Source organism: Elephantulus edwardii, unplaced genomic scaffold, assembly GCF_000299155.1.
Source record: "Elephantulus edwardii isolate Elephantulus edwardi_28Jun2011 unplaced genomic scaffold, EleEdw1.0 scaffold00021, whole genome shotgun sequence".
NCBI lineage: Eukaryota > Metazoa > Chordata > Mammalia > Macroscelidea > Macroscelididae > Elephantulus > Elephantulus edwardii.
The window spans coordinates 13665402-13693308 of NW_006399771.1; the positions used below are offsets into that span (position 1 = coordinate 13665402).

Consider the following 27907-nt stretch of genomic DNA (forward strand, 5'->3'; position numbering starts at 1 on the left):
TAACCTATTGATAAGGAATTTTCCTTCAAACCCAAAAATATCTGATTGGAAACCACCAGCTGCTCCATGGCAGAAATATGGGCAATCTCTTCCCATAAAATTGACAGCCTTTGAAAACCCATTGTAGGGTCAGCTCTGAGTCAGTTTGACTCAACAGCACCTAATAAGAGCACTGTCCAGAAATGAATACTTTCATACCATGCCTGCACTGAACAACCAATCATAGTGAACCTGATGAGGGATATTGTCAAGAATATGAGTCGCTTGTGGGGGTATCAGTCCTCCATTCAGTCATAGTTATTTTATATCTTGAAATAAGCTGTATATTACAAACTCTAAATACTCTTACTAGATGAATTTCAAGAAGTTGTTTTAATATCCAGAATTTTTAAAAGACTTGTAGATGGGAAATTGAATAATGGTAAAAGTCTTACCATGCATGTAGGAGAGTCAGGTTCAATTCCTGTCTATTCACAGCCACCACTCATCTATGTCACTGGAGGTTTGAATGTTACTGTGTTGCTTTAAAGGATCCAGCAGAGCTCCTAGACCAAGAAGCACTAGAAGACAAGTTTTGGAGATCTAGATCTGGAAGTTAGCCAATTAGGCTATAACCTATTACAATCTATTGTATTATAAAGAAATAGTACAGAACAGACCAGCAATTTATTGTGTATGAGTTCAGGCATAGGGGAGCATCTCCAAAGCAGCTGTCAACAGTCACAAAATTATTTTCTGAGTAAGGTAACCATTAATCTTGGTGAATCACATGATAAATGTCTCTTCAAACCTTCAGTTGAAACATTAAAGATTGTATGGAAAAATATAGAATAATGACAAAGTATACAAAGAAGATGGATGGTTTTCAGAGTCACTATACATTGAAATACTTTAGGAAATAACAGATAATCAAGTACCACTGGTACTGAAGGAAGAAGGGACATTAATGTTAATGTCAGATGATGTCTACATCTTCACATTTTCAGCTTAAATCTGTTAACAATTTCACTTTAAAAAAATTTAATCCAAACACCAGTTATATTAGTAAAATCCTGCAAATGGAAGACTAGTCAGTTAAAATTTGCATTTTTTTTAATCTTTATTACAGCATGATATGAAATTATCACTAGAAAATAAACAAAGGGAAGACACTGAAAAAAATATATAACTTAAAAAGTTTGAATTAGTGAACCAGACATCCATAATAATATCAAGTGAGTCAACATTGTTTTCCTTATTAAATATTTTTATTTTTTACTATTTGTATTGTCTATATATAAAGAATAAAAAAAAACCTCTCTTATGCAGCTAGTAGGAGAAAAATATTATGGTAACAGTTGTAGGAGACAAATTTGGCAATTCACATAAAAATTCTTCACCGTCTTGATGATACATGATCCTTCCACTACAATTCATTCAGGAGGGTTTATGTGGGAAAAATTATACTGATTAAATAGTGAAATTCAATCAAGGAATACTATATATAATTTAAAATTTCTACTACAGAACTATTAAGAATATAAACATTTTAATTAATTTACAAATTATTAATATATATTGTATCTTAATATATTTGTATATTTATATTGCAATTTATTACCCCTGAAAAACCTGCTGGAGGGTTAGCTATGAATTGGTTCCAACTTAATGGTTCACAAAAACAGTCTCCTATTCCAAAGATTTACACCCTCAGAATTTCAATGAAGGCTCTCTATAGTTTAGGCTAGGGAGCTCTAATGGCCTAATGGTAAGAAGCTGTGCTACAATCCCAAAAGCATGCAGTTCAAATCCATCAGCTGCTCTGAGGAAGAAGGCTACACAACCTCCTCACATTTGATTTACTGTCTCTTAAACCCCCACTAAAGAGCCAACTATGGGTCAGTTTCAACTTGACAGTATACAACAACAACATATGTCAGCAGGCCTCTTTAAAAAAAACCACAAAAAAACAACCTCAATGTAAATTATGTAAGAATGGAAGATTCTGTGAACACAGTTGATTCGGAAGAAAAGAACAGAGGACTGGAAAGAAAAGTCTTAACTCAAATGCAACATAAATCCTTCAATTCCATTGGCATGTGCAGTCCATAGGTTCTTGAAGAGTGTACATGATCTCAGTACCATTTCCTGAGCAATAGAGCGGCACAGTCAAGTTCCTCACTCCATTTTCACGACAACATTTGCAGAATCTTAGGTGGCTCTCAATATTGATGTTATATATAGTAGCTGATGGGCACTTTCCATCACAAGATGCAACGTTGACCTGCAAGGAAAAAAAATTAGAGGGACAAAAAAAATCTTAAACATTGCTTATTATTATTTGCAGTAAGAAACTAGATAATATTTAAGTCTTCTCCTTCATCACTGTCATGCTTAAGCTTCTGCATATCAGAATTCAGAAAAAAATCAAGTTGAAAGATAATTACATAAGTCAAAAGGCCATACCTTACAGCACAATGCTGGTAAACTCAAAGCATGACACATATACACTAGGTTGTTGTTGTTATGTGCCATTGAGTCAACTATGACTCACAGCAACTCTATGAACAATAGCTCTGAATCCTGCCCTATCCTGAGCCATACTCACTACCTCTGACACATCTACCTCCATTGCCAAATTCACTGTGTTAAGCAATGTCATCCAGGATCTTCCTCTTCTGTGCCAACCTTCGATGCCAATCTTCTACGCGTCCAAGCATGATGTCCTTTTCCAAGGTCTGGTGCCTCCTGGAAATATGTCCAAAGTATGTGAGACAGAGATTCACAATCCTTGCCTCCAAGGAGCAACTTGGTTTCACATTCTCCAAGACAGATCCATAGTAGTCCTTCTCCTGGCAGTCCGTAGTAGATTCAACATTTTTCTTCAACACCACAACTCAAATACATCAATAATTCTTCTGTCATCCCTAGGCATTGTCTAGCTCTTCAATGCATTGCTAAGATCAGGTGCACCCTAGTCTCTAGACTGACAGTGGTGCTCTTTAGCACTCTGGAGAATTACTTGACAGCAGACTTTCTTAGAGTAATTTAGTGACTGCTGGAGCCAAGAATGTTGATTGTGTATCCAAACAAAATGAAATTGTTAACAATGATGATCTTTTCTCCATTTATCATGATGCTGCCAAATTTGTTGATGAGTCTTCTTCCAATCCTAATGTCACATTATTCTTCATAAATTCCAGCCTCCCAAATGATCTGTTCTACACATAGATTGGAAAAGTATGGAGGAGAATACATCCTTGATGCACTCCTTTCTTAATTTTGATCTATGCAGTCAGTGTTCACTTGCTCTGTTCCTTGTCTAGATATGTTTCGCATGAACATAATCAGGTTTCTGGAATTTCCATACTTCTCAATGTTAACCACAATTTGTTGATCCACACAGTCAAAATGCCTTTTCAGAGTCAATAAAACACAAATAGATATCCTTCTGATACTCTCTGCTTTCAACCAACATCCATCTGACATTGGCAATGACATCATAGTGCCACTGTGTCTTCTAAACCCACTGGCATTTCTCCGGCTGTTCTAAGTCATTTTTGATAATTTTTAGTAAGATTTTGCTTGCATGTGATGTATCACAACTAGGTACATGGATGCAATCTATTAAGAGTCCCTGAGTGATGCAAACAATTGTGGATTCAGCTTCTTGCCAAAATTTTAGCAGTTCAGAGCCACCTGGAGATGCTTTGGAAGATACCCACTGATGTTGAGTCAATTTCAACTCAGCCCCTATATTGTTGTTGTTGATGATGAGAATGATGATTGCCTTTGAGTCAAGCAAGACTCATAGCAACCCTATGAACAAAAGGTGTGAAGCCCCTCTACAACTATTAACACTTATCAAAGTTCATAGAGTTTCCAGAGGCATGTTATTTAGGAAGTGGATGCCACTCCTGCTTCCAAACCTGTCATAGAATGTTATTGGTTAAGTCACCTGTGATGCATAGTGACCCTATCTATGTACAGCAGCTCTGAGCCCTTCCCTGTCATGAGCCAGTCTCACTAATTCTGACATACCAACCCCCATTGTTCCAGTTATTGGATCAATCTGTCTCATCTGGGGTCTCCCTCTCCTGCGCTGTTCATCCACCCTTCTGAGCATGATGTCCTTCTCCAAGAGCTGATCTCTCCTGGCCACATACCAAATGTAAATGAGGCAGAGTTTCAAAATCCTAGCCTCCAAGGAGAGATTTGATTTCACCCTCTCAAAGACAGACTGATTTGTTTTCTTGGCAGTCCATGGTATGTTCAAGACTCTTCTCCAGCACCACAACTGAAAGGCACTGATTCTTCTTCTATACTACAGAGTTATTACTGACCTTGTGTGTGACCCATACCTGACTCTCCAGCAGGTTTTCAGAAGCAGTAAGTTGCAGGAAATTTTCAATTTTTCTCCTGCAGAGCACCTGGTAGATTCAAACTGTGTGCCTTTAACTGCAGCACACTTTTTACCACTAGGCCATCAGAGGAAGATCTGCCCTACAGTGTTTCTGACTGCCCTACAGTGTTTCTGAAGCTGTACCTCTTTATGGGGATAGGTTGGCTGTCTTTGTTAAATAGAGTGGACAGTGTGTTTGAATTACTAGCTTTTCAGTTAGCAACAGAGCTTTTAACCACTGTACTATCAGTGTTTCTATCTTAGAATATAGGCCTGGCAATATGCTTCTGAAAGGTCACAGACTTGAAAACCCTATGGCACCTTTCTACTCTTCAGGTTCAACATCTATTGTACCATATATTGGAATGGAGGTCATGCTACCTAACAACAACCACACATAAAAACATTAGCAACAATATCATGACATCATGCAAAATACACTATGTCATAACTCAAATAAACTAGGATCAGGCAGGTCATACTGGAAGCAACAGTGCACCAAGTTTTTACTGGGTTGTTATTGTTGTTGTCTTCAAGTCAAGCATGACTCATAGTGTCCCTATGAACAAAAAGCCTAAAACTTTTCTACAACTATCAATATTTATCAAAGTTCGTAGAGTTTCTGGAAGCACGCAGTTTAGGAAGCAGATGCCATTCCCGCTTCCAATTTAGAACTTCGTAGTTAAGACAATACATAATCAAAGATACTTATCTTATTTCCATCTCTCCTGGTGTGGATGCATCATTCAGAACTCTTTATGCTAAAAATAATTTACAATCCTTAACAAAGGAATTATTTTATGTTAAAGTACAAAAATAATAACAAATTAAATAACTGTTGGCATTTTGTTGGTTTACAAATATTTATTAGTATTTGACATATCTACTTCTGAAAACACATGCTAACTATATAAAAAATGAATTTTACCACTTACAGAGCTTTGACTTATACAGTCCTGCCTCTTTATGACTGTTTTAATAATCACTCTCTGGCATATTCTTTCTTCTCTTTTACCTGGTAAAATAGAAAATGTACTTAATCATCAAAAGATACACATCAAATTGTTTCTTAACTTTATCAAACATGTCTACAATTGACAACTATTTTGAAAATTAATGTATGTATATGAAATACATTTTTTATTAAGATGTTTACAATTTTTACTTATCTATAATGAATTGCATATTATACTGATTGTATTTTATATAGTACCAGCAATATATTACAATTACTATATAAATACATCAATATGACTATATCAACATAATTTATATTACTAATATATTTAGAATATTGACTCAAAATATAATTAATTTTACATTATATTGATTATTTTTATATAATATGACCTATATATTAGTTACTATGTTGAGATAGTTTCTATTAATAGATTATATAATATATAATGCACCATACATTACATGTATTAAGATGTTTGGAATTTTGACTAATATATGTGCTATCTTTTTTTCACATTCTAAATAGATTTTCCCTCATATATTCTAGATTTTTACTTTTTATCTTGTTGTACTAAAGTAATTATTTTTGATTTTATGTGTTGTTAACTTGGAACCAACTCATTGCTGACTCTGCAGTGGGTTTTCAGAGGCTTTAAATGATACTAAAAGAGACTGTCTGTCTTTTTTTCATAGAGCTGCTGGTGGATTCAAACCATGTGTCTCTGCGTTCGCAATACAACGCCTTACCACTATGCCATCAGAGTTCTAAGTGAATAATTATTATAATTATGATTTGAATTACAAATTGGGAAATATTCCACACATATAATGATGATAGCATAAAATTTTGTATGGTATTTGTGTGTAAAAAATATTTTTTAGAATGAAGCATGGTATGTATAAATATATAATACATACATGATTAGGGAGGATAGAAGGAGAATTGATGGCTTTGAGCTGTGGTATTGGAGAAGATTATTGAATATACCATGGACTGATAAAAAAAATTAACAGATTCATCCTAGAGAGGGTTAAACCAGGCTGCTCCTTGGAAGCAAAGGTTCTGAAGCTTCATCTGACATACTTTGGACATGTTGCAAGGAGGGACCAGTCCTTGGAAAAGGACATCATGTTTAGGAGGGTGGAAGGACAGTGCAGGAGAGGAAGACCCTCTATGAGGTGGATTGATTCAGTGACTGGGGTAATTGGGGTGGGTGTGTCAGAGACAGTCAGATTGGCACAGGATAGAGCAGGGTTTAGGGCTGTTGTACATAAGGTCACTATGAGTCGCAGGTGACTCAACGGCACAAAGCAACACCATAACATTACATATATGCATAAGTTGTCAGTGCTACCATTCACAAAAGATAAAACTTAATAGCAATAAACTGAAAATTAGGATAATTACAGAATCTATTTTATAGGACTCCTGAGGGAAAAAATTCTGATTCAGAGACTGACCATAGTCATAAACATTATGATAAAATTTGCTATTAACATATGTAATATCTCAGAAAAATGAAATAATAAAGAAATTGCTAATGCTCAAATAATTTAAGAATACTAAAAAAGGAATACTTTACTAATACATTCTTCAAAAGATTATATGAAATAATAAATTTAAAATTACATGACACAAAACTTGATAACTTGTATCATTTAAAATGTATTTTCTTTCTTACATCTTAGAAATTGAAGTTTATGAAAAAGATAAAAATCAGCACAAAACAAAACTAATCTCTACAGTTAATTGATGTGCTATGTTCTCACTTACAGATCTTGCAACAACCTTCATTATAAAGCTTTACAATTCCTTCATTCTATGAAGAAAGGAAAGAAATATAGTTAAAAATATAATGTTCCTCCATTTCCTGTTAGAATAGATATATTTTTAAAAGGCCTTCTCAGTATTTTAATTATATAAAACTTAAATATCTGTAAGAAAAGGTTTGTAATTTATTTCTAATAATTTATTTGTTCTTAAAGTTAAGAACAGATATTTTGTATAACATTACATTTTCTCTGAATTAGTTACATGAGAGTATAAAATAAATCAATATACTTAAGAGAACAAACTTTAAGTATCTTAAAAACTTTTTACCAAAAAAAAAGTAATCTAAACAACAGTTATTTTCATTTTCAACATTTCAAAGTCATCCAAACTATAAGAGTGGACTTCATTTCTAAGTAAAATTGAGTATTAAAGTGATATACATTTCTCTTATTATTGAAAAAATGTCAGTGCTTCAGAATGTTATTTTACATGTAAAACTTTATCAAAACAATCATTGGAACTTTCAAACCAATTTACTAATGTGGCACTTTTTCTAAAGCAAAAGCAAATTAATAAAACTGTATAGATTACCTTTGGAATTTTTAGTCAGTTGCTGATTTCTTACAATAAATTTACCACTAAAATTTGACTAGAAGAACAATTTCTTACTCTAAAAAATATGTCTGCAATGAAATTATACTTAAGTTTTTCACCATAGCTAAAATTCCATTACTTTACTACATGTAATATCTATTTACCTACAGTGTTACAAAAAAGTGTATTATAAATTTTTAAAAGCATCAATGAGACTTGACTGGGGTTTTTCCTACATTTTGGAATATTCTTCCACACAGCAAAATAAAATATTTTCCAATGAGAATTATTATTGCCTTAGTAATTAAAGTACAGTGAATCTTTTAAAGTAAAAGTTGCACAAGTTTGAAAAAATCTCTGCCAGTAGACTCTTTTCGGAGATAGTAATGAATTAGTAGGCAAAAGGCAAGAAACTGGAAGATCAGAAATGCTGTGATTGTAAGTTCTACAGTGATGTGTAATTAGAAAGAGTAAGACAAATTTCACTTAGATCAGCATTACACAAGTAAATTTCTCTTAGCAAGGTGAATAAAAGCCAGAATCTGTTTAAGAAAGGAAATGCCCATGCTGTGATAAACTGATTTAATCGTTCATATTGAAAAAGACATCAGAACTCTGATCAAATAATTTTCACTAATTCCTTTATTTACACATAAAAACTCTGAGATAGCAAAGTGTCCTTTCAGAGAGAATAAAAGTTATTTGGTACATTTTACATAAACTGGGATAATCCAATACAGCTTTGATTTAAGTGTGAAAAGGTAACATTTACATACCAAAAAGTATTAAGGATGGCCTTGGAACACATATTATTATGCATTCTCACAATCATATTTATTTTTATACCATTATTATCTATAGCAACATACAAACCATTTTGCATTCAGTCTCATTAAAAGGGGGGCAGACCATACTATAGTTCAGAATCATTGTCCCTTCGTCAGTCTTAACACATTCATATGTAGTGCAATTATAGTTCCAGGTACTTCCCTCCTGAAATTAAAAGAAGAAAGTAGCTGAAGTTATTTTCTTGTCAAAATGTAAAATTATTTCTTAGTCCACCAAATAAAAATGCAGAGTATCTTGTGATATAAAGCATGCAATCTATAAAGTGTCTAAATTGATCTAAAATTATATGCTTATATGTTCTATAATTATACATAGGAAACTCCGGTGGCCTAAATATAGCTTTATAATATACAACAAAATAGTAAAGCAAGATATTTGGCACTTGACCACATGAGATAATAAACATTAAGAAGAAAATATATATCTGTTTTTACTGTAAAATTAATTATGTATTTAAGCCAACTGTCAAAGCCCTTACTCTAACATTTTCTACTAATTATAAAAGAACAAATCAGATTACTTGTACACCTCTCTTCTTAGAACATGTTGTCCTTTCTTTCATTCCTTACTCATTAAAAAAAATCTAAATGCTCTTCATATGATAGTCTTTAGTTGTGTATATCTTAACTTGATATACATTATAATTATTATACTATTTCTATTTTAAAATTATTTTAATAACTATAAAAACTCTTAAACTCATTATTGATTTTACAGTCTCTATTTAAAAACTAGAGTTAACTTAAAACAATTATTAATTAGATCCAATATGAAAAACAGTGTATAAAAACCTTGAAAGTCCTGAAACCCACAGCGTCCCTTTTCAGCAGGAAGTAGCTAAGAGAATACGCCATCCCCTTTTCCTTATGAATCAGGGTGGACTCTCTCTCAGGCAGGAGTGATAGGGAATGGCAAAGGACACACTGACAAAGGAGATTAATCAGAACTGACTTTGACAAGCACTGTGGCAATTGGACAATTAAAACAGACATTCGGATGGCGGGGGAAGAAGAAGAACAAACTGGGGAGGAGGGTAGAGAGAATGGTGCAGCAATGAAGGAATGAAAACCCAAAATCCCTGTAAATGTTCATTAAAACTAATAAAATTTAATAATAATAAAAAAACCTTGAAAGTAAACCAATATAAAATAAAAATTTTACTTACAAATGTATTTCTTATATATGTGAAATATAGATAAAATAAGGAACTTTGGTAGACTAGTGATAAGGAATTGTCTTGCCAGTCTAAAGGCACAGGGTTCAAGTGCACCAGCTTGCTCCATGGGAGAAAGATTAGCAACCCTCCTCCATGTGATTTAAAGCCTCAGAAAATGATTTTATGATAATTAATTTAAAAAAACCCAAAAAGTTAGCTACAAGCAGTTTCTGACTCAAAGACACATAATAGCACCAAATATGTTTCACACTCTTTGGGCATGTTGTAACTTGGCAAGGTTATTTTTTGGTGAGGGAAATCATGCCTGGGAATGTGGAGGGAAAGCAAAAGAGAGGAAAACCCTTGGTCTTGTGGGTTGACACAGTGACTGCAGCAATGGCCTTGAGTACGTCAAAGATTGTAAGAATGACACAGGATAGGACTGTCTTCAGATTAGTTGTTTATAGGGTTGTTATGAGTTATATTCAACTCTACAGCACCTAATTACAACAAAGTGTGTTTGTGAGTATACACACACATTTATGTAAATATGTAAACATATATGTATATGTGTATATACACACATGCAGTATGTTATTGTTCTTATGTGCCATTGAGTTGCTTGCAAATCACAGTGACCCTATGTACAACAGCTCTGAACCCTAATCAATCCTGACTCAACCTTATCATCTCAGACACACCTACACCCATTACTTCAGTCACTGAGTCAATCCATCTCCTTGAGGGTCTTCCTCTTTTACGTTGTCCCTCCATCTGTCCAAGCATGATGTCTCCCTCCAAGGACTGGTTCCTCCTTGGCACATACCCAAAGTATGCCAGATGAAGCTTTAGAATCCTTGTCTCCAATGAACAGCCTGGTTTCACCCTCTCCTGGATGAACCTGTTTGTTCTTTTAGCAAAATATTCAGTATATGGTATATTTTGAGCCACAGTTCAAAAGCATCCGTTTTCTTTCTATCATGCCTAGTCATTGTCCAGTTTTCTGATGCGTAGCATCAGAACATGACCTGGATCAGACACACCTTAATCTCCAGACTGACATGGTTGCTCTTCACTACTAGTCCCTGATAGCAGATTTTCCCTGTGCAATTCATCTTTTGATTTCCTGACTGCTGATGACCATGAGTGTTGATTGTGGAGCAAAGGAAGCTGAAGCTGTTAACAATTTCAATCTCTTCACCATCTATTATGAGAGGCTACCAATTGGCCCATTGGTGAGAATCTTTGTTTTCTTGATGCTGAGCTGCAATTCATATTGAAGTCTGCGGTCCTTGACCATCCGCAGCAAGTGCTTCATACCCTCATCAGTTTCAGCTAGCAAAATTGTATCATATGCAAAATGCAGATTGTTGATGAGTCTTCCTCCAATCTTGAAGTCACATTCCTTCTCATAGAGCCCAATCTTCTGGATGCTCTGTTCTGCATATAGATTAAAAATGTGTGGGGATAGGACATCCCCTGTGCACATCCTTCCCAATTTTGAACTATGCAGTGTCTCCTTGCTCTGTATTCATGACTGTCTTCCAATACAAGTATAGGTTTCACATAAGCACACTCAAGTGTTCTGGGATTCCCATTCTTTACAGAGTTAGCCACAGTGTGTGATGCACACCCTCAAATGCCTTTGCATAGTCAATGAAACACAGATAAACATTTTTCTGTTTCTTTCTGCTTTCAGCCAAGAACCATCAAACATTAGCTATAATATCCCTAGTACCACAGTCTCTTCTAAACCCAGCCTGCACATCTGGCAGTTCTGTAGACGTACTGTTCCAGTCATTTTTGGTAATTTTCAGCAGAATCTTGCTTGCATGTGATTGTTGTTGTTTGTTGTTGTTATGTGCCATCGAGTCGTTTGCGACTCATGGCGACCCTATGTACAACAGCCTTAAACACTGCTCTATCCTGTGCCAAATGCATTGCCTCTGACACACCCATCCCGATTGCCTCAGTCACTGAATCAATCCACCTCAGAGAGGGCCTTCCCCTCCTGCACTGTCCCTCTACTCTACCCAGCATGATGTCCCTCTCCAAAGACCTGTCTCTCCTTGTAACATGTCCAAAGTATGTCAGACGAAGCCCCAGAATCTTTGCCTCCAAGGAGTAGCCTGGTTTAACCCTCTCTAGGATGAATCTACTTGTTTTCTTGGCAGTCCATGGTACATTCAATACTCTTCTACAGCACCACAGCTCAAGGGTGTCAATTCTCCTTCTGTCCTCCCTTGTCATTGTCCAGCTCTCTGATGCATAACAAGTGATTGCAAAGACCATGGCCTGTATCAGGCGCACCTTCGTCTCCAAAGAGACACCGTTGCTCTTGAGTACTTTAGAGAGGTCCCTAACTGCAGACTTTCCTATCGCAATACATTTTTTTTATTTCCTGGCTGCTGGTGCCAAGAGTGTTGACTGTGGAGCCTAGCAAACTGAAGCTGTGAACAATCTCAATCTCTTTGCCATCCATCCTGATGCTACCAATTGGTCCAGTGGTGAGAATCTTTGTCTTCTTGACATTGAGCCTCAGTCCATACTGAAGGCTACAGTCCTTGACCCTCTGCAGTAAGTGCATGAGGTCCTCCTCAGTTTCAGTGAGCAAGGTTGTGTCATCTGCATAACACAGATTGCTGATAGATCTTCCACCAATCCTGACGCCACGCATCTCCTCATTGAGCCCAGCCACTTGGATAATCTGCTCTGCATACAGGTTGAAAAGGTATGGAGATAGGACACATCCCTGGCGCACACCCTTCCCAATTTTGAACCATGCAGTGTTGCCCTGCTTTGTTCTGATGACTGCCTCTTGGTCCAAGTATAGGTTTCGCATTAGCACTATTAAATGTTCTGGGATTCCCATTCTTCTCAGAGTCAGCCACAGTTTGTTATGATCCCTGCAGTCATGTGATATTAATGATATTACTCAATAATTTCTGAAAACTGTTGGGTAACCTTTGTTTGCAGTGGGAACAAATATGAATCTCTTCTAATCAGTTGGCCAGGTGGTTGTCCTCCAGATTTCTTGGCACAACTTGGTGAGCACATCCAGGGCAGCATCTGTTAGCTGAAATATGTCAACTGGTATGCCATTAATTCCTGGGGCCTTGATTTTTGCCAACTCCTTTGGAGCAACTTGAACTCCTTCTTGACTCACTATAAGCGCACTCGCGCTTGCGTTCTCGCTCTCTTTCTCTCTCTCTCTCTCTCTCTCTATATATATATATATATATATATATATATTATATATATATAATATACACATATATTGTCTCTATATTTGTATGTGTGTGTGTACATATATAAACACACACACATATATGGTAATTTTTGTTTCTATTTTTATTTAAATAGCTCACATTTGTAATACTTTGTAACACAATTGTCTGAAAATTCTAAAGATTCTTGAGGACTAAGAATTTTTATGATGCTGACTACTTTCTCTAGATTCTATCCTAGTTAGTGTTTTGTCTTTTATGAACCTAAACTTGGAAATACATACAAGTTCCATAATAAAGAACATTGTTCATCTAAAAAAAAAATTTTATTTCTGGATAACACTAGCTTACCTTCAGAGAATAAAAGTTGGTGATCTGAATATATGCTGCATTTATGGTATATTTTAAAGACGTTCTGGGCATAATTTTATCCTTTATTACAACCTCCAGGTTATTATGATTATTGATCATATACAACAATGTTTTCTAAATTATTGACATCCTAAGGTCTATACTGTGTTTTTCTAAAGATCTCAAGTGACTGTATTTTTCCAAATAGTCTCCGATCTTTTTCTTTCACTGCCTTGTGTCTTTTCAATATATTACAGCTACAATTAAGACTTTTCCTTTTCAAAAATACATATGATAGAAATATTGTTAGGATAGAACAGATAATCATCATAAACACTATTGAAATTCACAATATTATTTGGCATACAACTTTAACACAATCAGTTACAAATATAAATATAATATAAATATAAATAGGAATAGGAATAGAAACAGAAATATTTAAAAATATATATAGGTTTTTATTCTGAGTATTTGAATAATCTCATAGTTCCAAGAATATTGGTAACATGTCCTTCAAGTAGTTTATCAATGTCAAAAACAAAAAGCTCAAAAACAGGAATAATAAATTCTTGAAGTTACAAATATCTTCAGAAAATAGAAACTATTTACAAAATTTGTGATCTTTCTAAATGCTATGCAACCATTAACAACTACTATGAAATCCTACTCTGGTGGCTTAATGGTAAGAAATTGTACTGCCAATGCAAATGTACCTGGGTTCAAATCCATGGACCTGGGTATATTTGCTCCAAGGGAGAAATAACTACTGTAATCTCTTATGTAATTTACTGCCTCTGAAAACCTACTAGAAGTTATATAACAATAACAGCAAGGAAAGCATGGGACATATTTTAGGGAAGGAGTGGGTTACCATGAAGAAAGAGAGAAGCCTGAATATAATTCTCTTATTCCTTCTAGGTTAGCTCTGATGGCCTGTTGGTCGGGAGTTGCATTGCTAATCTAAAGGTGACATCTCTTTAGTTTGAATCCACCAGCGGTTCAGCAGAAAAAAGCTCAGTCTCCTCCTGTGAGATACACAGCATCTGAAAACCCACTGAGGAGGTCAGCTATGTTTCTGTTTCAATATGACAGCACATAACAGTAACAGCAGCATTGGTTTTCATGGAAAGATGTGGAATAGATAGGGGATCTCTGAGATCATTGATAGCATTGACCATTAGGATTATCTTTTGGAAAATTTGTCAAATATTCTGACTTTTTTTCTTTTTCATCTACTGAAATTTTCAATGTGTGGAGTGGGAAATTCATGTATTAATTCCTACTATCTTGAGTATCAGCATTCTATTAAAATCTTTCATTATAAATGATTAAATGAAAATATTACTGATCTTAGCCTTAGTTATCATTGTTGGTGTTCTTATGTGCTGTCAAGTCGAATACAACACAGAGACATTATGAACAAGAAATCTGAACCCTGTTTTATCCTGTACTAACTTCATAAACTCTAACACACTTTAGCTCATTGCTGCAGTCACTGTCAATTCAATCCACCTGGTGGAGGTTCTTCCTCTTCTTCACCATCCTCCCACCTTTCTAAGCATGATGTTCTTCTCTAATAACCTCTCCTAGCAATGTGCCCTAAGTATATAGGATGAAGCTTCACCGTCCTTGCCTCCAAGGAGCACTCTGACTGCACCCTCTCCAAGACATCTGTTTGTTCTTTTGTCAGTCCATGGGATACTCAATACTCTTCTCCAACTCCACAGTTAAAGGCAACAATTATTCTTTGGCTAGTCTTATTATCTAGCTTTCACCAGTATAACAAGTGATTGAAAAGACCCTGGTCATAATCAGGTGCTCCTTAGTCCCCAAATTAACATCATTACTCCTCAGTAATGTGGAGAAGTTCCTAACTTCAGACTTTACTAGTGCAATACATCTCCTGATCTCCTGACTATGATTAGAAATTATCATTTCTTAAAATTTTTTATATTATTTTTCTGTGTGTACCATCAAATTGGATCTGACTGGTACAGGAGAAATTGTTCCTTCTTCTCCAGCATAGCATCTAGTGGATTTGAACCACTCACCTCTGGGATTGCAGTGCAGCTTCTTGCTGCTAGGCCCACAGAGCTTGCCTAAATTATCTTTTTTTTTCCCAAAGTCTGTTTCTCAAATTTGAGAGGAAAAAACCCCAAACCCTCACAAGTTAATACCTCCAATAAAAATACGTTTGAGAAACAATTTAACATAACTTTAAAATATGAATCATCAAGTTATTTTAAAAGATAACAAATAGACATATGTAATATTGTATATTATATACACATTCTATATGTGTATATGCCATTTGTGGAGTGTGTGTTGTGTGTGATGTTTCTAAACATTTTTGTCTAATGTTTATCTTCCTCAGAAAACAGCACACAGTTATTCTTCAACAATGCATCCTAGAAAATAAGGAGTTCTTACCTCATATATAGCGTAAGCTCCATTTTCCATAGAAAATTTGCAGGATACATTTTTGCAGATACCACAACAATCATAATCACTTGGAGATGGAATATACACTTGGTGCTGAATATAATGATAATACATTGAATTATTCATGTGCACAGTTCCAATATTTTAATCAATTAGTTCTGAAGCTCAGATCACATGTAAACACTTCCATAATAAATTTTCAAGAGTTTGAAATAATCATTTACTTTATATAGCTGAAGTAAAAGTGAAGTAGATGCTAAGCCTTAAAACTAGCAACCAATAGTCATCAATCAAGTATATCAACCTCATATCAAGCAAGTTGGAGACAATAAGACCCCTGAAGCTCAAGGATTGAAACAGAAAAGATAAAAATCCAAATTATAGGCCAACTGGCAGCATCAGGATGGATGGTGGAGAGATTGAGATTGTTCACAGCTTTAGTTTGCTTGGCTCCACAGTCAACACTCTTGACACCAGCAGCCAGGAAATTAAAAGATGTATTTTGATGGGAAAATACACAGTTAGGGACCTCTGCAGAGCACTGAAGAGCAAAGTTGTCACTCTGGAGACTAAGGTGAGCCTGATGCAGGCCATGGTCTTTACAATCATGTGTTAGGAATCAGAGAGCTGGACAATGACTAGGGAGGATAAAAGGAGAATTGGTACCTTTGAGCTGGAGAAGAGTATTGAATATAACATGGACTGCTAAGGAAATGAACAGGTTCATCCTAGAGAGGGTTAAACTGGGCTGCTCCTTAGAGGCAAGGATTCTGAAGCTTTGTTTGACATACTTTGGCATGTTGCAAGGAGGCACCAGTCCTTGGAGAGGGACATCATGCTTGTGAGGGCGGAGGAACAGCACAAGAAAAGAAGACCCTCTGTGAGGTAGATTAATTCAGTGACTGGGGTAATCATGATGGATATATCGGAGACAGTGATATTGGCACAGAACTGAGCAGAATTTAGGGCTGTTGTACATAGGATCGCTATGAGTGGCAGGCGACTCAACCGCATATAACAATAACAACAACAACAGAGGTTGGAGAATCATTAAAGTAGATACTTTTACGTCATTAAGTAGTCACTATTTCAAATTCTGGAGTGATCATTTGTGATTAATTAACTTGCAGCAGCATCACTGAACACTTACAATGTCACATTCTTTGGAACAATTAACCATAGTAAAATTCAGAGTGTGATAGCCTGTATTATTATCTTTTTCTTCTAGACACTCTATTGTATAGCAAAAGTCTCCTTCTAAATACTTTATCATTGATAGTCCAGGATTCAATACTGATACTTCTTGAAAGACACACACATCATCCTTTTCTGAAAAAAAAAAAGAGAAAAATATCAACAGAAAATCCTACAATTGTTTAAATTATTAATTAATGGAATTTTAAGTCTTTTTACTTTGATATGCAATCTTTCAGAACAAAGATCTTTCCTTTCACGTTATTGTTAACAACCCAAGACTTTACTTAATAATTGATGTAGTCCATTTATTCTTAAACATACAAGAAGAAGAAAAAAACATCAGTTAATATTCTGTGTTGGAACTTATTAAAAAGGCAGATTTTCTAATAGGTTCTGTAATATGAGTGGGGTCTCAGAACCCTTGAAAACTGGCTTTCCACCACAGAGCTCTGGTAACTTAGTTGCAAGAAACTGCTGCAATCTTGATGGCATGCAGTTTGAGGACACCACCTGCTCCACTGGAGAAGATTGGATAATCTCCTTCCATATGATTAACTGCCCCTGAAAACCCACTGGAGGGTAAGGGTTGGTTCCAGTTCTATGATACCCACAACAAATAGCAGCCACTATGTTATCCCTTGCCAGGGGTTAGTGATCTCCAGCTACTTTAACTGCCAACACATGATCTAAAAAACCATCAATAGCTGTGAGACCAATATATGAGAAGGAACTTTCCACATTGTGAAAAACAGCTACAGTGGTGGTGGAGAGAGTGTCCAGATAGAAAACCTCTGCTTCAAGATAAACCTGAAAAATCTTGGAGATTGAGCCACAGTGAAGGTTTTGCTTGCTGGATGATTGACGAAAAATTGTCTCACAAAATTTGCTAGAAGATTGAGGAGTTCAGACGCTTTTTGTATTTGTGTTGCTGAACTGAAACCTGTCCTTCCACTAATTTAGGAATTGTGTTTTGCTGTTAATCTAGCTTGGACTGTAGACTAAACCTGGACTTACAGTGTGTGATATTCTTTGCCTCACCCACTCCCCAGTCTATTTCCCTAATAAACCCCACAAGGCATGAGTAAAGTCTGGGAGTCAATTTGCAATAAGTAATGAACCCAGTGTTTGGTAGATTTAGGTGCAGAAGCATGTGGGGTGACATATAGTTATCTGTATGGTACTATGTATATTATACTATGGGCATGTTGCTAGGAGGGGCTATTTCTTGGAGAAGGACATATTACTGCCAAAGGTGAAGTGTCAGTGAAGGAGAGAAAGATCCTCAACCAGCTTTAATGAAGCAGTGACTACTGCAATGGGCTCTTGTATGTCAGGAAGTGTGAGGATGGCCCAGAATAGAATAGGGTTTAGATCTTCTATTTATAGGGTCACTATGAGTTTAAACGATGGTACCTAACAACAACAACAACAGTGAATATTATTGATGGGGAAAATTCCCCTTCATGAAACAGGAAGAAGTTCAACTCAACCACTCACATGTTGTGTCTTCTTTTTATACAATAAGATTTTAGAGATAGGCAGAGTGCTTGCCTCTTCTTCCAGAGACATTAATATGCCAATTACAGGAGGTGAGTGGTGACAAAGACAAAATCTATTTCAATAGTAATATGCCTCTTTTTTATTTTATTGTATATCATGAATTTTGGTGACCATTTTCAAAGAAAATATCCTATTTTAGACCATTGCAGAATGAAAAGTCACATAATTCATATTTAATTATGAAAGTAGTTAATTTAATGTGTTACTACTATATTTTTTAGAATGCTGTATCAAGACAGGCTGGGATGGCAATGAAAAACTCAGATACTTGTTCCTAACAAATACTGAACATGAAGTCTTTCATTTAAATACATGAAAATGTCAAAATGTTAGGGGGGAAAAGTCTTAATTTCAATTTTTTTAGTTATAAATAAAGATTTCATGTGTCACTGTGATTAAAGCATTGGAACTCTGGTGACACAGTGCTTAAGGCCTTGTGCTACTAAACACCAAACATTAGCAGTTCAAACCTACTAGTTAGTCTACAAAAGAAAGATGATGTGTTTGTAAAGATTTATAGCTTTAGAGACTTGATAGTGTAGTTTTCTGTCCTACAGGGTCACATCAAGTTGAAATTAACACAATTGTAGTAGGTTTAGTGTTGAGTATGGATTACTTATACTTCATAGGAACATTTGTTATGTCATAGGCAAAAATAGTTTGTTTTTGCTTTGCAACATTAATACTAATGATAAAAATTGGCAAACTCCTTCACACTTTTTAATTTTGTCTTTAAAACTCAATTAGGATAATAACATATAATACCAACTTTAAAAAATCTGTGAAGTTACTTCTTTTCCTATTCTGAATAACATTTTCTATCCTGTTATCTTTTTATCCTGTCTGCAAAACAGATTATTTGGGAGGCTGGGCTCCATGAGGAGAAATGTGGGGTCAAGATTGGTAGAAGATCTGTCAACAATCTGTGTTATGCAGATGACACAACCCTGCTTCTGAAACTGAAGAGGACCTGAAGCGCTTGCTGTAGAGGGTCAAGGACTGCAGCCTCCAATATGGATTGAGGCTTAATGTCAAGAAGACAAAGATTCTCACCACTGGATCAATTGGCAGCATCCTGGATGGATGGTAAAGAGATTGAGATTGTTCACAGCTTTAGTTTGCTTGGCTCCACAGTCAACACTCTTGGCACCAGTAGCCAAGAAATTAAAAGACATATTGCCATGGGAATGTCTGCTGTTAGGGACCTCTCCAAAGTACTGAAGAGCAATGGTGTCTCTCTGGAGACTAAGGTGCATCTAATACAGGCCATGGTCTTTGCAATCACTTGTTATGCATCAGAGAGTTGGACAATGACCAAGGAGGATAGAAGGAGAATTGATGCCTTTGAGCTGTGGTGCTGGAGAAGAGTATTGAGAGTACCACAGACTGCTAGGAAAACAAACAGATTCATCCTGGAAAGGGTTAAACTGGGCTGCTCCTTGGATGCAAGGATTCTGAGGCTCCGTCTAACATAGTTTGGACATGTTGTAAGGAGGGACCTGTCCTTGGAGAGTGACGTCATGCTTGGTAGAGTGGAGGGACAGCTCCAGAGGAGAAGGCCCTCTATGAGGTGGATGGATTCAATGTCTGGGATAATAGGGATGGAAGTGTCAAAGACAGTGTGATTGTCACAGAGTTTAGGGCTGTTGTACATAGGGTCGCTATGAGTCACAAGCGTCTTGATGGCACATAACAACAAATTTTCCAGAACATTTGTATATAATACAAAGTGTTGTTGTTGTTAAGTGCCATCAAGTCATAGACACCGAGTGACTCTATGAACGAAAGACCTGAACAATTGTATAACTTTCATCATTTCTCCAACTTCATAGAATTTCCAAAGGCAAGCTATTTTGGAAGTGGATGCCACTCCTGCTCCCAAACTTGTTTTAATCAGGGAGCTTCACCAAACCCTGTCCACCTGGGTAACAACTATCACATTTGATGGATCAGTGTCATAGTGTTTAGCATCACAGCAACCACGAGTTACCTCTGTTCAGCAAATGGACAGACCAGTGCTATACTATTTAGCAGAATGACCAAAATAGGAAACAAAAAATAATCACATATTTTATGCTCAAAAATTGGTTCAAAACATATTATGTATCACAGGGAAAATAAGCTTGAATTTATTAATAGTGAACAACAGACACTAATAACATCCATTCAAAAGTAAAAAACATAATTACCACACAGATACCGTTCACATCCGCAGTCACTCTGAAAGGTATGGTCAATTGTAGTAAATTCTCCCTATTAAAAAGATAGGATTTATTTTATGACAACAGAAAACAAAAGAACAATACAAAAATCACCAAAACACACATACAATACAACATCTAGCAATTTCCCTACAACACAACCAGTCAATCACTCTAAACTTGAATAACTTTACTATTAAATGAGTGAAAAGAAATAAGATCTTTATGATCTGTCTTAATGTTAAAGTTAGAATTTTATCTGGAGTACTCAATTAGGAGAGAATAGAATGCTTGAAATCTGCCTTTCCTGGAAAAGATCTTGATCTGTTCTATAAAATTTGTCTCAAATTCTTGCTTGTATCTAAGTAAGGCAGCTATATCATGTAAATTAGGAGAGTATAGTGAACTGTCAGATTGACAGCAATGTGTTGGCTTGAGAAACTGATCTGCATATTGCTAATTTCTATGTAGTTTGGATATCTGTATTCGTGTTTATCATTGTTTTAGTTAGTACAAGCCTTGTCTGTCAGTTTGCTGTACTCAGTCACTGTGGTGCTAAAAGCTATGAATTCTTACGTCAAATGTCAGAAGGATCCCCCATGTTACACAGGTTTTAATATAGCTCCCAGATTAAGACAAAGTAGGAAGGAGGATAGGCCATGAACTTCTGAAATTACAGCCTCTGGAAACCCTATGGACAGCAGAGGAATATAAAGACACATAACATCAAGTACAGCCGATATTAGCAGTCAATGAAAATGAAGAGAAACAGCTCCAAACATCCTTTAATAATTGGAATATGGAAAATAAGAAGTGCAAATATTGGAAAACTAGAAATTATGAAAAATGAAATGGAACACATGAACATCCACATTCTAGCCATCAGTGAAATGAGACAGACACATAGTATACTACTCCTGAATTAAAAACAGTAAGAATTATGTTGTATCCATGCATAAAAAAAAACCAATTTAAACTTCAATCCTGAAGTACATTTTTACAAGTGGTAGGATAGTATCCATACAAGTGGTAGGATATTATCCATATGCATACAAGCTAAAGCCAAAGAGGAGGAAATTAATGATTTTTATCAAAATTACACTTCAAAATTGACCAAACATGAGATCAAGATGTGCTAATGATAAATGGTGATTGGAATGCAAAGAGGAAGGATATGAAGAAGGATAATAAGGACAGACTTAGTGAGGCCCAAACTAGCATGATCAGATTTTGTACATTCACTTACTCATAGCAAATATCTTTTAAAAAAAACCACAATGGCAACTTTATATATGGACCTCACCAGATGGACTGCATATTAATCAGACTGACTATATCTGTGGAAGATATAAGTGGAGATGCTGAATATCAGCAGTCAAAATGAGATCATGAGCTGTCTGTGGAACAGACCATGTGCAAGTTCAACTTGAAGTTGAAACAAATTAAAATAAATCCACAAGAACCAAACTATGGTTCTATCCCAAAGTCTACTCACCTGAATTTAAAAATCATTTTAAGAATAGATTTGAAGTATTTATCATCAATAATTGAAAACCAGATGAGTTATGGGATGACATTAATGATATCATTCATGAAAAGAGCAAAAGATTACTAAAGAGACAGAGGAGAAAGGTAAGAACAAAATTAATATTAGAAGGGACCCTGAAAATTGCATGAAAGCATCAAGAAGCCAAAACCAAGGGAAGAGATGCTGAAAGGAAAGATCTGAACAGAAAATTTCAAAAGGCAGTTTGGGAAGACAAAGCATATTATTATAATGAAATGTATAAACCTAGACTTGGAGAACAAAAAGGGAAGAATTCACTTTGCATTTCTAACACTGAAAGAACTGGAGGCAGGGGAAGAAAAGAAATTCAAACTTCAAGGTGCCAATACTTAGGGATGTGATGGGCAAAAATCTTGAATGATCCAGGACACATCAAAAGAAGATGGAGGATGAAAACTGAAGCACAAGCAGAGATCTGTACACCAAAGTTCATAACAGCATATTCACCATCACAAGAACATGAAAACAGCTCAGACGTCCAATCATAATTGAATGGATTGAGAAATTATGGTACATTCATGTGGTGGAATACTATGCAGCACATAGGAGCAATGATTTTGTAACTTATACAACCTGTCTTCATACCTTTTCAATCTATATGCAGAATAGATCATTCAGGAAGCAAGGCTTTTATGAGGAAGAATGTGGTATCAGGATTGGAGGCAGACTCATCAATAACCTTTGTTATGTAGATGACACAATCTTGCTTGATAAAAGTGAGGAGAACTTGCTGAGGAAGATCAAAGACTACAGCCTTCACTATGGATTGCATCTCAATGTCAAAAAAACCAAAATTCCACACCACTGGTCTGGTAAGCAACATAGTGATAGATAGAGAAAAGATTGAAATTGTTAATGACTTCTTACTTAGATCAACAATCAATATACTTGGTACTAACAGTCAGGAGATCAGAAGACATATCGCACTTGGAAAGTCGTAGAGGGGACCTCTTCAAATTATTGAGGCACAATAGTGTCTGTTTGAGGACCAATGTGTGTGCGATTCAGGCTATATGGTCTTTTCAATCATCTGAGAACTGGAAAATGAACAAACATGGCAGAAGAAGAGTTAATGTCTTTGAATTATAGTGTTTAAAAAGAGTGGTGAACATACCATAGACTGCCAAAAGAACAAACAGCTATCTTGGATAGGGTGCAGCCAGAGGATTCCTTGAAGGCAAAGATGATGACGTTTCATCTCACATGCTATGCGCATGTTGCAAGGAGAGATTATTTCTTAGAGAGGAACATCATGTTTGGAAAGGAAGAGGGATGGCAAAGAAGATGACTCTCAATCAGGTGGGTTATAACAGTCACTATAGCAAAAGTTGTGAGTGTGTCGGACATTGTGAGACTAGCACAGAAAACAACAGAGTCCAGATTTGTTGATCACAGGGTCATTATGAGTCATACTTGACTCAACGGTACCTAACAACAACAATAATAGTACAGACTCAAGTGTGGGACAGCATTCATGCTGACTCTAGTTCTAATGTTCACTGGTTATGTGACCTAGGCAAGTTACTTAACCAATGCCTTGCTTCCCTCATCTGTAAAATGAAGATAATAAGTTTGCCTGTCTCTCAGAACTTTTGAGAGAAATTAGTGGATCAATATTTGTAAAAAGCCTAGAAGAGAGCCCGGAAAACTGAATGTTCTGTATAACCTTTAGCTGTTGTCATGACAGATGTTCTAACTTTTTCAAATCTGGTAATGTAGGTATAACTAAGATTCACTTAAGAAAGATGTTCAATCTCGTTCCTTGATGTGATTAACTGCCTATGATGAAAATCTGCTGAAGGTTGGCTTGGGTTGGTCCCAATTCAATGGTACACAACAATAACAGTAATCAAGCCTGGGTCATATAAATTGGTAATTACTCAACAGGTAAACGGCTGGTGGTTTGAGCCTTCTGAGAAATGACACAGGAGTCAGACCAGATGATCTGATGACCGAAGCTCTTTGAAAACCCTGTGGAGCAGTTAGTTCTACTTTGCTCTCGTGGTGTGATGAGTTGGAACTGACTCAATTGCAGCTAACAGCGATCGATTCCTCCAATCAGGGAGCAAGCTTAAAGCTTCCAGAATTCCAATTTCACCATCAATCTTTCTTGGATGCTTTATCTTTCAAATCATAAATTCATAATAAAATGAACTTGATTCTTGATGCAAAAATTAATCAAGAAGATGGATTAAACTAATTAATACATCTAAAGAACAACTTTTTCTAGAACAACGTTATTTTTTAAAAAAATAAATATTTTGGGGGAGCGAGCAGCGGCGGCGCCTGGCAGGCGGCGCCGTCATGAGGCCCAGCGCGGGGGCAGGCCACACAGTACTTTAAGATTGTTATCAAAGACATGATTTTCACCTCACTTCATCAACGCCCATAAACTTTTTCTTCTTTTTGGACTCCTATTTTACACCACAATGCAACAAGCTTTAGAACTAGCTTTGGATCGTACAGAGTATATTATTGAAAGTGCCCGACAGAGACCTCCTAAAAGGAAATACCTGGTGGAAGGAAATCTATATTTCAGAAACTTTATGATTTATATACTGAAGAATGTGAGAAAGAGCCAGAGGTTAAGAAATTAAGAAGAAATGTGAACTTGTTAGAAAAGCTTGTTATGCAAGAGACGTTGTCATGTCTTGTGGTCAACCTATACCCAGGAAATGAGGGATATTCTCTGATGCTCAGGGGGAAAAATGGATCAAATTCCGAGACCATTCGATTGCCTTACAGAGAAGGGGAATTGCTTGAATATTTGGATGCAGAAGAATTACCTCCTATTTTGGTTGATCTCCTCGAAAAATCTCAGGTTAATATTTTCCATTGTGGATGTGTCATAGCAGAAATACGTGACTACAGGCTGTCTGGTAACATGAAATCTCCTGGTTACCAAAGTAGACATATTCTTTTACGCCCGGCAATGCAGACTTTAATCTGTGATGTACATTCAATAACAAGTGATAACCATAAATGGACCCAGGAAGACAAACTTTTACTTGAGAGCCAGCTGATCTTGGCGACGGCTGAACCACTGTGTCTTGACCCTTCTGTGTCTGTAGCCTGCACTACAAACAGATTGCTTTATAACAAGCAGAAGATGAACACACGGCCAATGAAATAGTGTTTCAAGAAGTATTCTAGATCCTCTCTGAATTGGCAGCAGGACCTGTCTCACTGTTCACTTCCTCCTCAGTTAAGATTACTTGATTTCTTACAAAAAAGAAAAGAAGGAAAAGCAGGTCAGCATTATGACCTCAAAATCTCCAAAGCAGGAAATTGTGTAGATATGTAGAAATGGAAGACCTGTAATTTGGCTGTACCCTCTGAAGTAGATGTAGAAAAATATGCTAAAAGTGGAAAAATCTATCAAATCTGATGACTCATAACCAACAATATGGCCAGCCCATGATGTAAAAGATGAATATGTATTTGAATGTGAAGGTGGTAATCAGTATCAGAAAACAAAATTGATCATTATGTAGTCACTTGGTGATCCACTGTACTATGGTAAAATACAGCCATGTAAAGATGATGAGGAAGGCGATAGCCAGATGTCTTCATCCCACGCCTCTACAGATGATCATTCAAATTGGTTCATTATTGGATCAAAGACTGATGCTCAGAGAATAGTCAATCAGTACCAGGAATTGGTCCAGAATAAAGCCAAATGTCCAGTTAAAATGTCACACACGTCCAGTGGCTCAGCCACTCTTGAGTCAGCATTCTCCAGGAAAAGAATCAGAATCTGAGGCTGTGTCCGTTCAGTCATAAGTGTTGGGGAAGGGAGTGAAGCATCGGCTTCCACCCATCAAACTTCCCTCAAGCTCAGGAACTAGTTCCTCAGGTAATTATTTCACCCCACAACAAACAAGCAGCTTTCTCAAGTCTCCAACGCCTCCTCCTGCTTCTAAGCCCCCGAGTCTGTCTTGGAAGTCGTGTGTGGATCTCAGCCAAGTTAGCATGCTTTCTCCAGCTGCCTTGTCACCTGCTAGCTCATCACAAAGATCTGGAACTCCTAAATCATCTACTCCTACACCAACCCCTTCATCGACCCCACACCCTCCTGGTGCTCAGAACTCAACTCCTATTACCCCTACTGCCACCCCTACTCCCCAAGATTCAGGCTTCACCCACTTTGTTAACTCAGTTTGCTCAGCAGCAAAGGTCTCTGAGCCAGGTGATGCCTGTAACGACCATTCCTCTTTCCACCATGGTAACATCTATAACTCCAGGAACCTCTGCTACCCAAGTCATGGCAAATTCCGCTGGCCTTAACTTCATCAATGTAGTGGGCTCTGTTTGTGGAGCCCAGGCTTTGATGTGTGGTTCAAACTCCATGCTGGGCTGACACTGGTGCCGTAACTCCTGCAGGAATAAATCTGAGTGGCCTTCTTCCCTCAGGAGGTCTGCTGCCCAGTGCACTGCCAGGTGCTCTGCCAACTTAGCGAGCAGGTGTTCTGTTTGGTTTAAAAAATACGTCAAGTCTCAGGCCATTAAATCGACTCCAGCTCTCCAGCGGCTCACTCATCTTTAACCCTCTGCAGCAGCAGCAGCAACAGCTCTCTCCGTTCACTCCGCAATCACCCCAGCAGCCCACCGCTTCAAGTCAGGCGCAGCCGCAACCGGGGGAACAGGGTCCTGAACAAGGTTCAGCCAGTCAAGAACAGGCCTAATCTGCTCAGCAAGCTGCTATTATCAACCTTAGTGGAGTAGGGGGCTTCATGCAGTCCCTGGCAGCTGCAATTGCGATTCTTGCAGCATCAAATGGCTATGCCAGCGGCGGCGGCACAAACAGCTCAGCTCCATCATCGTCGGCACTCAGGCACCCAGTCAAAAGTAAGATGAAGAGAGGCACGCCAACCACTCCAAAATTCGAACTCTGACATTATTTATTTTTTTTTCTCTTTGAGAAGACTAGAGCATTGAATCAAAGATTCTGAGTTTTTACTTAATTTTTGTTTTGGTTTTTTAATGTGTCAGTATTTTACATTGCTATATGTACAGACTTTATACAGAAGCACAACCCTATGGTTTTTAAATAAAACAAAGAAATGATTTAACCAAAAAAAATTTTTTAACAATATGTTACTTTTTGCAGTCCTTAACAAGTTGTAGTTTCATAAATATTAACTGATTTATGACTTTTAGCTCTTGCATTTCAATGCAGTTGGGACTAAAATGTCAAGATTTAGAGTTTAATTAATAATGATAAAACAAATTATCCTACTGTATAAACTATTTTTTTAAAGTATTGAAGATATTAGACTCACATGAACTCTTCTAGGTCACTTACCCACCGAGTTATAATAAATTATAGCTACAATACTCACTGTGCCTTCTCAAGTTCACAATTAAAATTCTTTATTCTTCCCTCTTACAATTATTTTCTCTGACACATTATTCACAAATTTAGCTACAGTTTCAGTCTTTTAAGTGGACAATTTTACCTAGAAGAACTACCCCCTTGGTTTTGTACTAGCACAATTTTTTAAATAATATTATGAAAAGGGACTCGGTGACAGAAATGGAGCTGGAGAGAGAATGATTGAATTGTGCACAATCAATGACTTATTCATAGCAAATACATTTTTAAGAGACATAAACGCAGGTTATATACTTGGGTTTCACCTGAT

At 36.6% G+C, this 27907-nt stretch overlaps 1 protein-coding gene and 1 pseudogene across 1 annotated transcript in view; one reads left to right on the forward strand and one right to left on the reverse strand.

Moving 5' to 3' along the window:
* Positions 1 to 2062: 2062 nt before the first annotated feature.
* The window catches only part of LOC102866818 (otogelin-like protein-like), a 209393-nt gene continuing 183548 nt past the window's right edge, over positions 2063 to 27907 (reverse strand). Inside the window, 7 exon segments of the mRNA XM_006882584.1 lie at positions 2063 to 2263; positions 5317 to 5396; positions 7116 to 7161; positions 8583 to 8702; positions 15726 to 15830; positions 16888 to 17066; positions 20684 to 20747. Coding sequence (XP_006882646.1) covers positions 2063 to 2263; positions 5317 to 5396; positions 7116 to 7161; positions 8583 to 8702; positions 15726 to 15830; positions 16888 to 17066; positions 20684 to 20747 — 795 coding nt within the window.
* On the forward strand, positions 24692 to 27157 carry LOC102856265 (annotated as a pseudogene).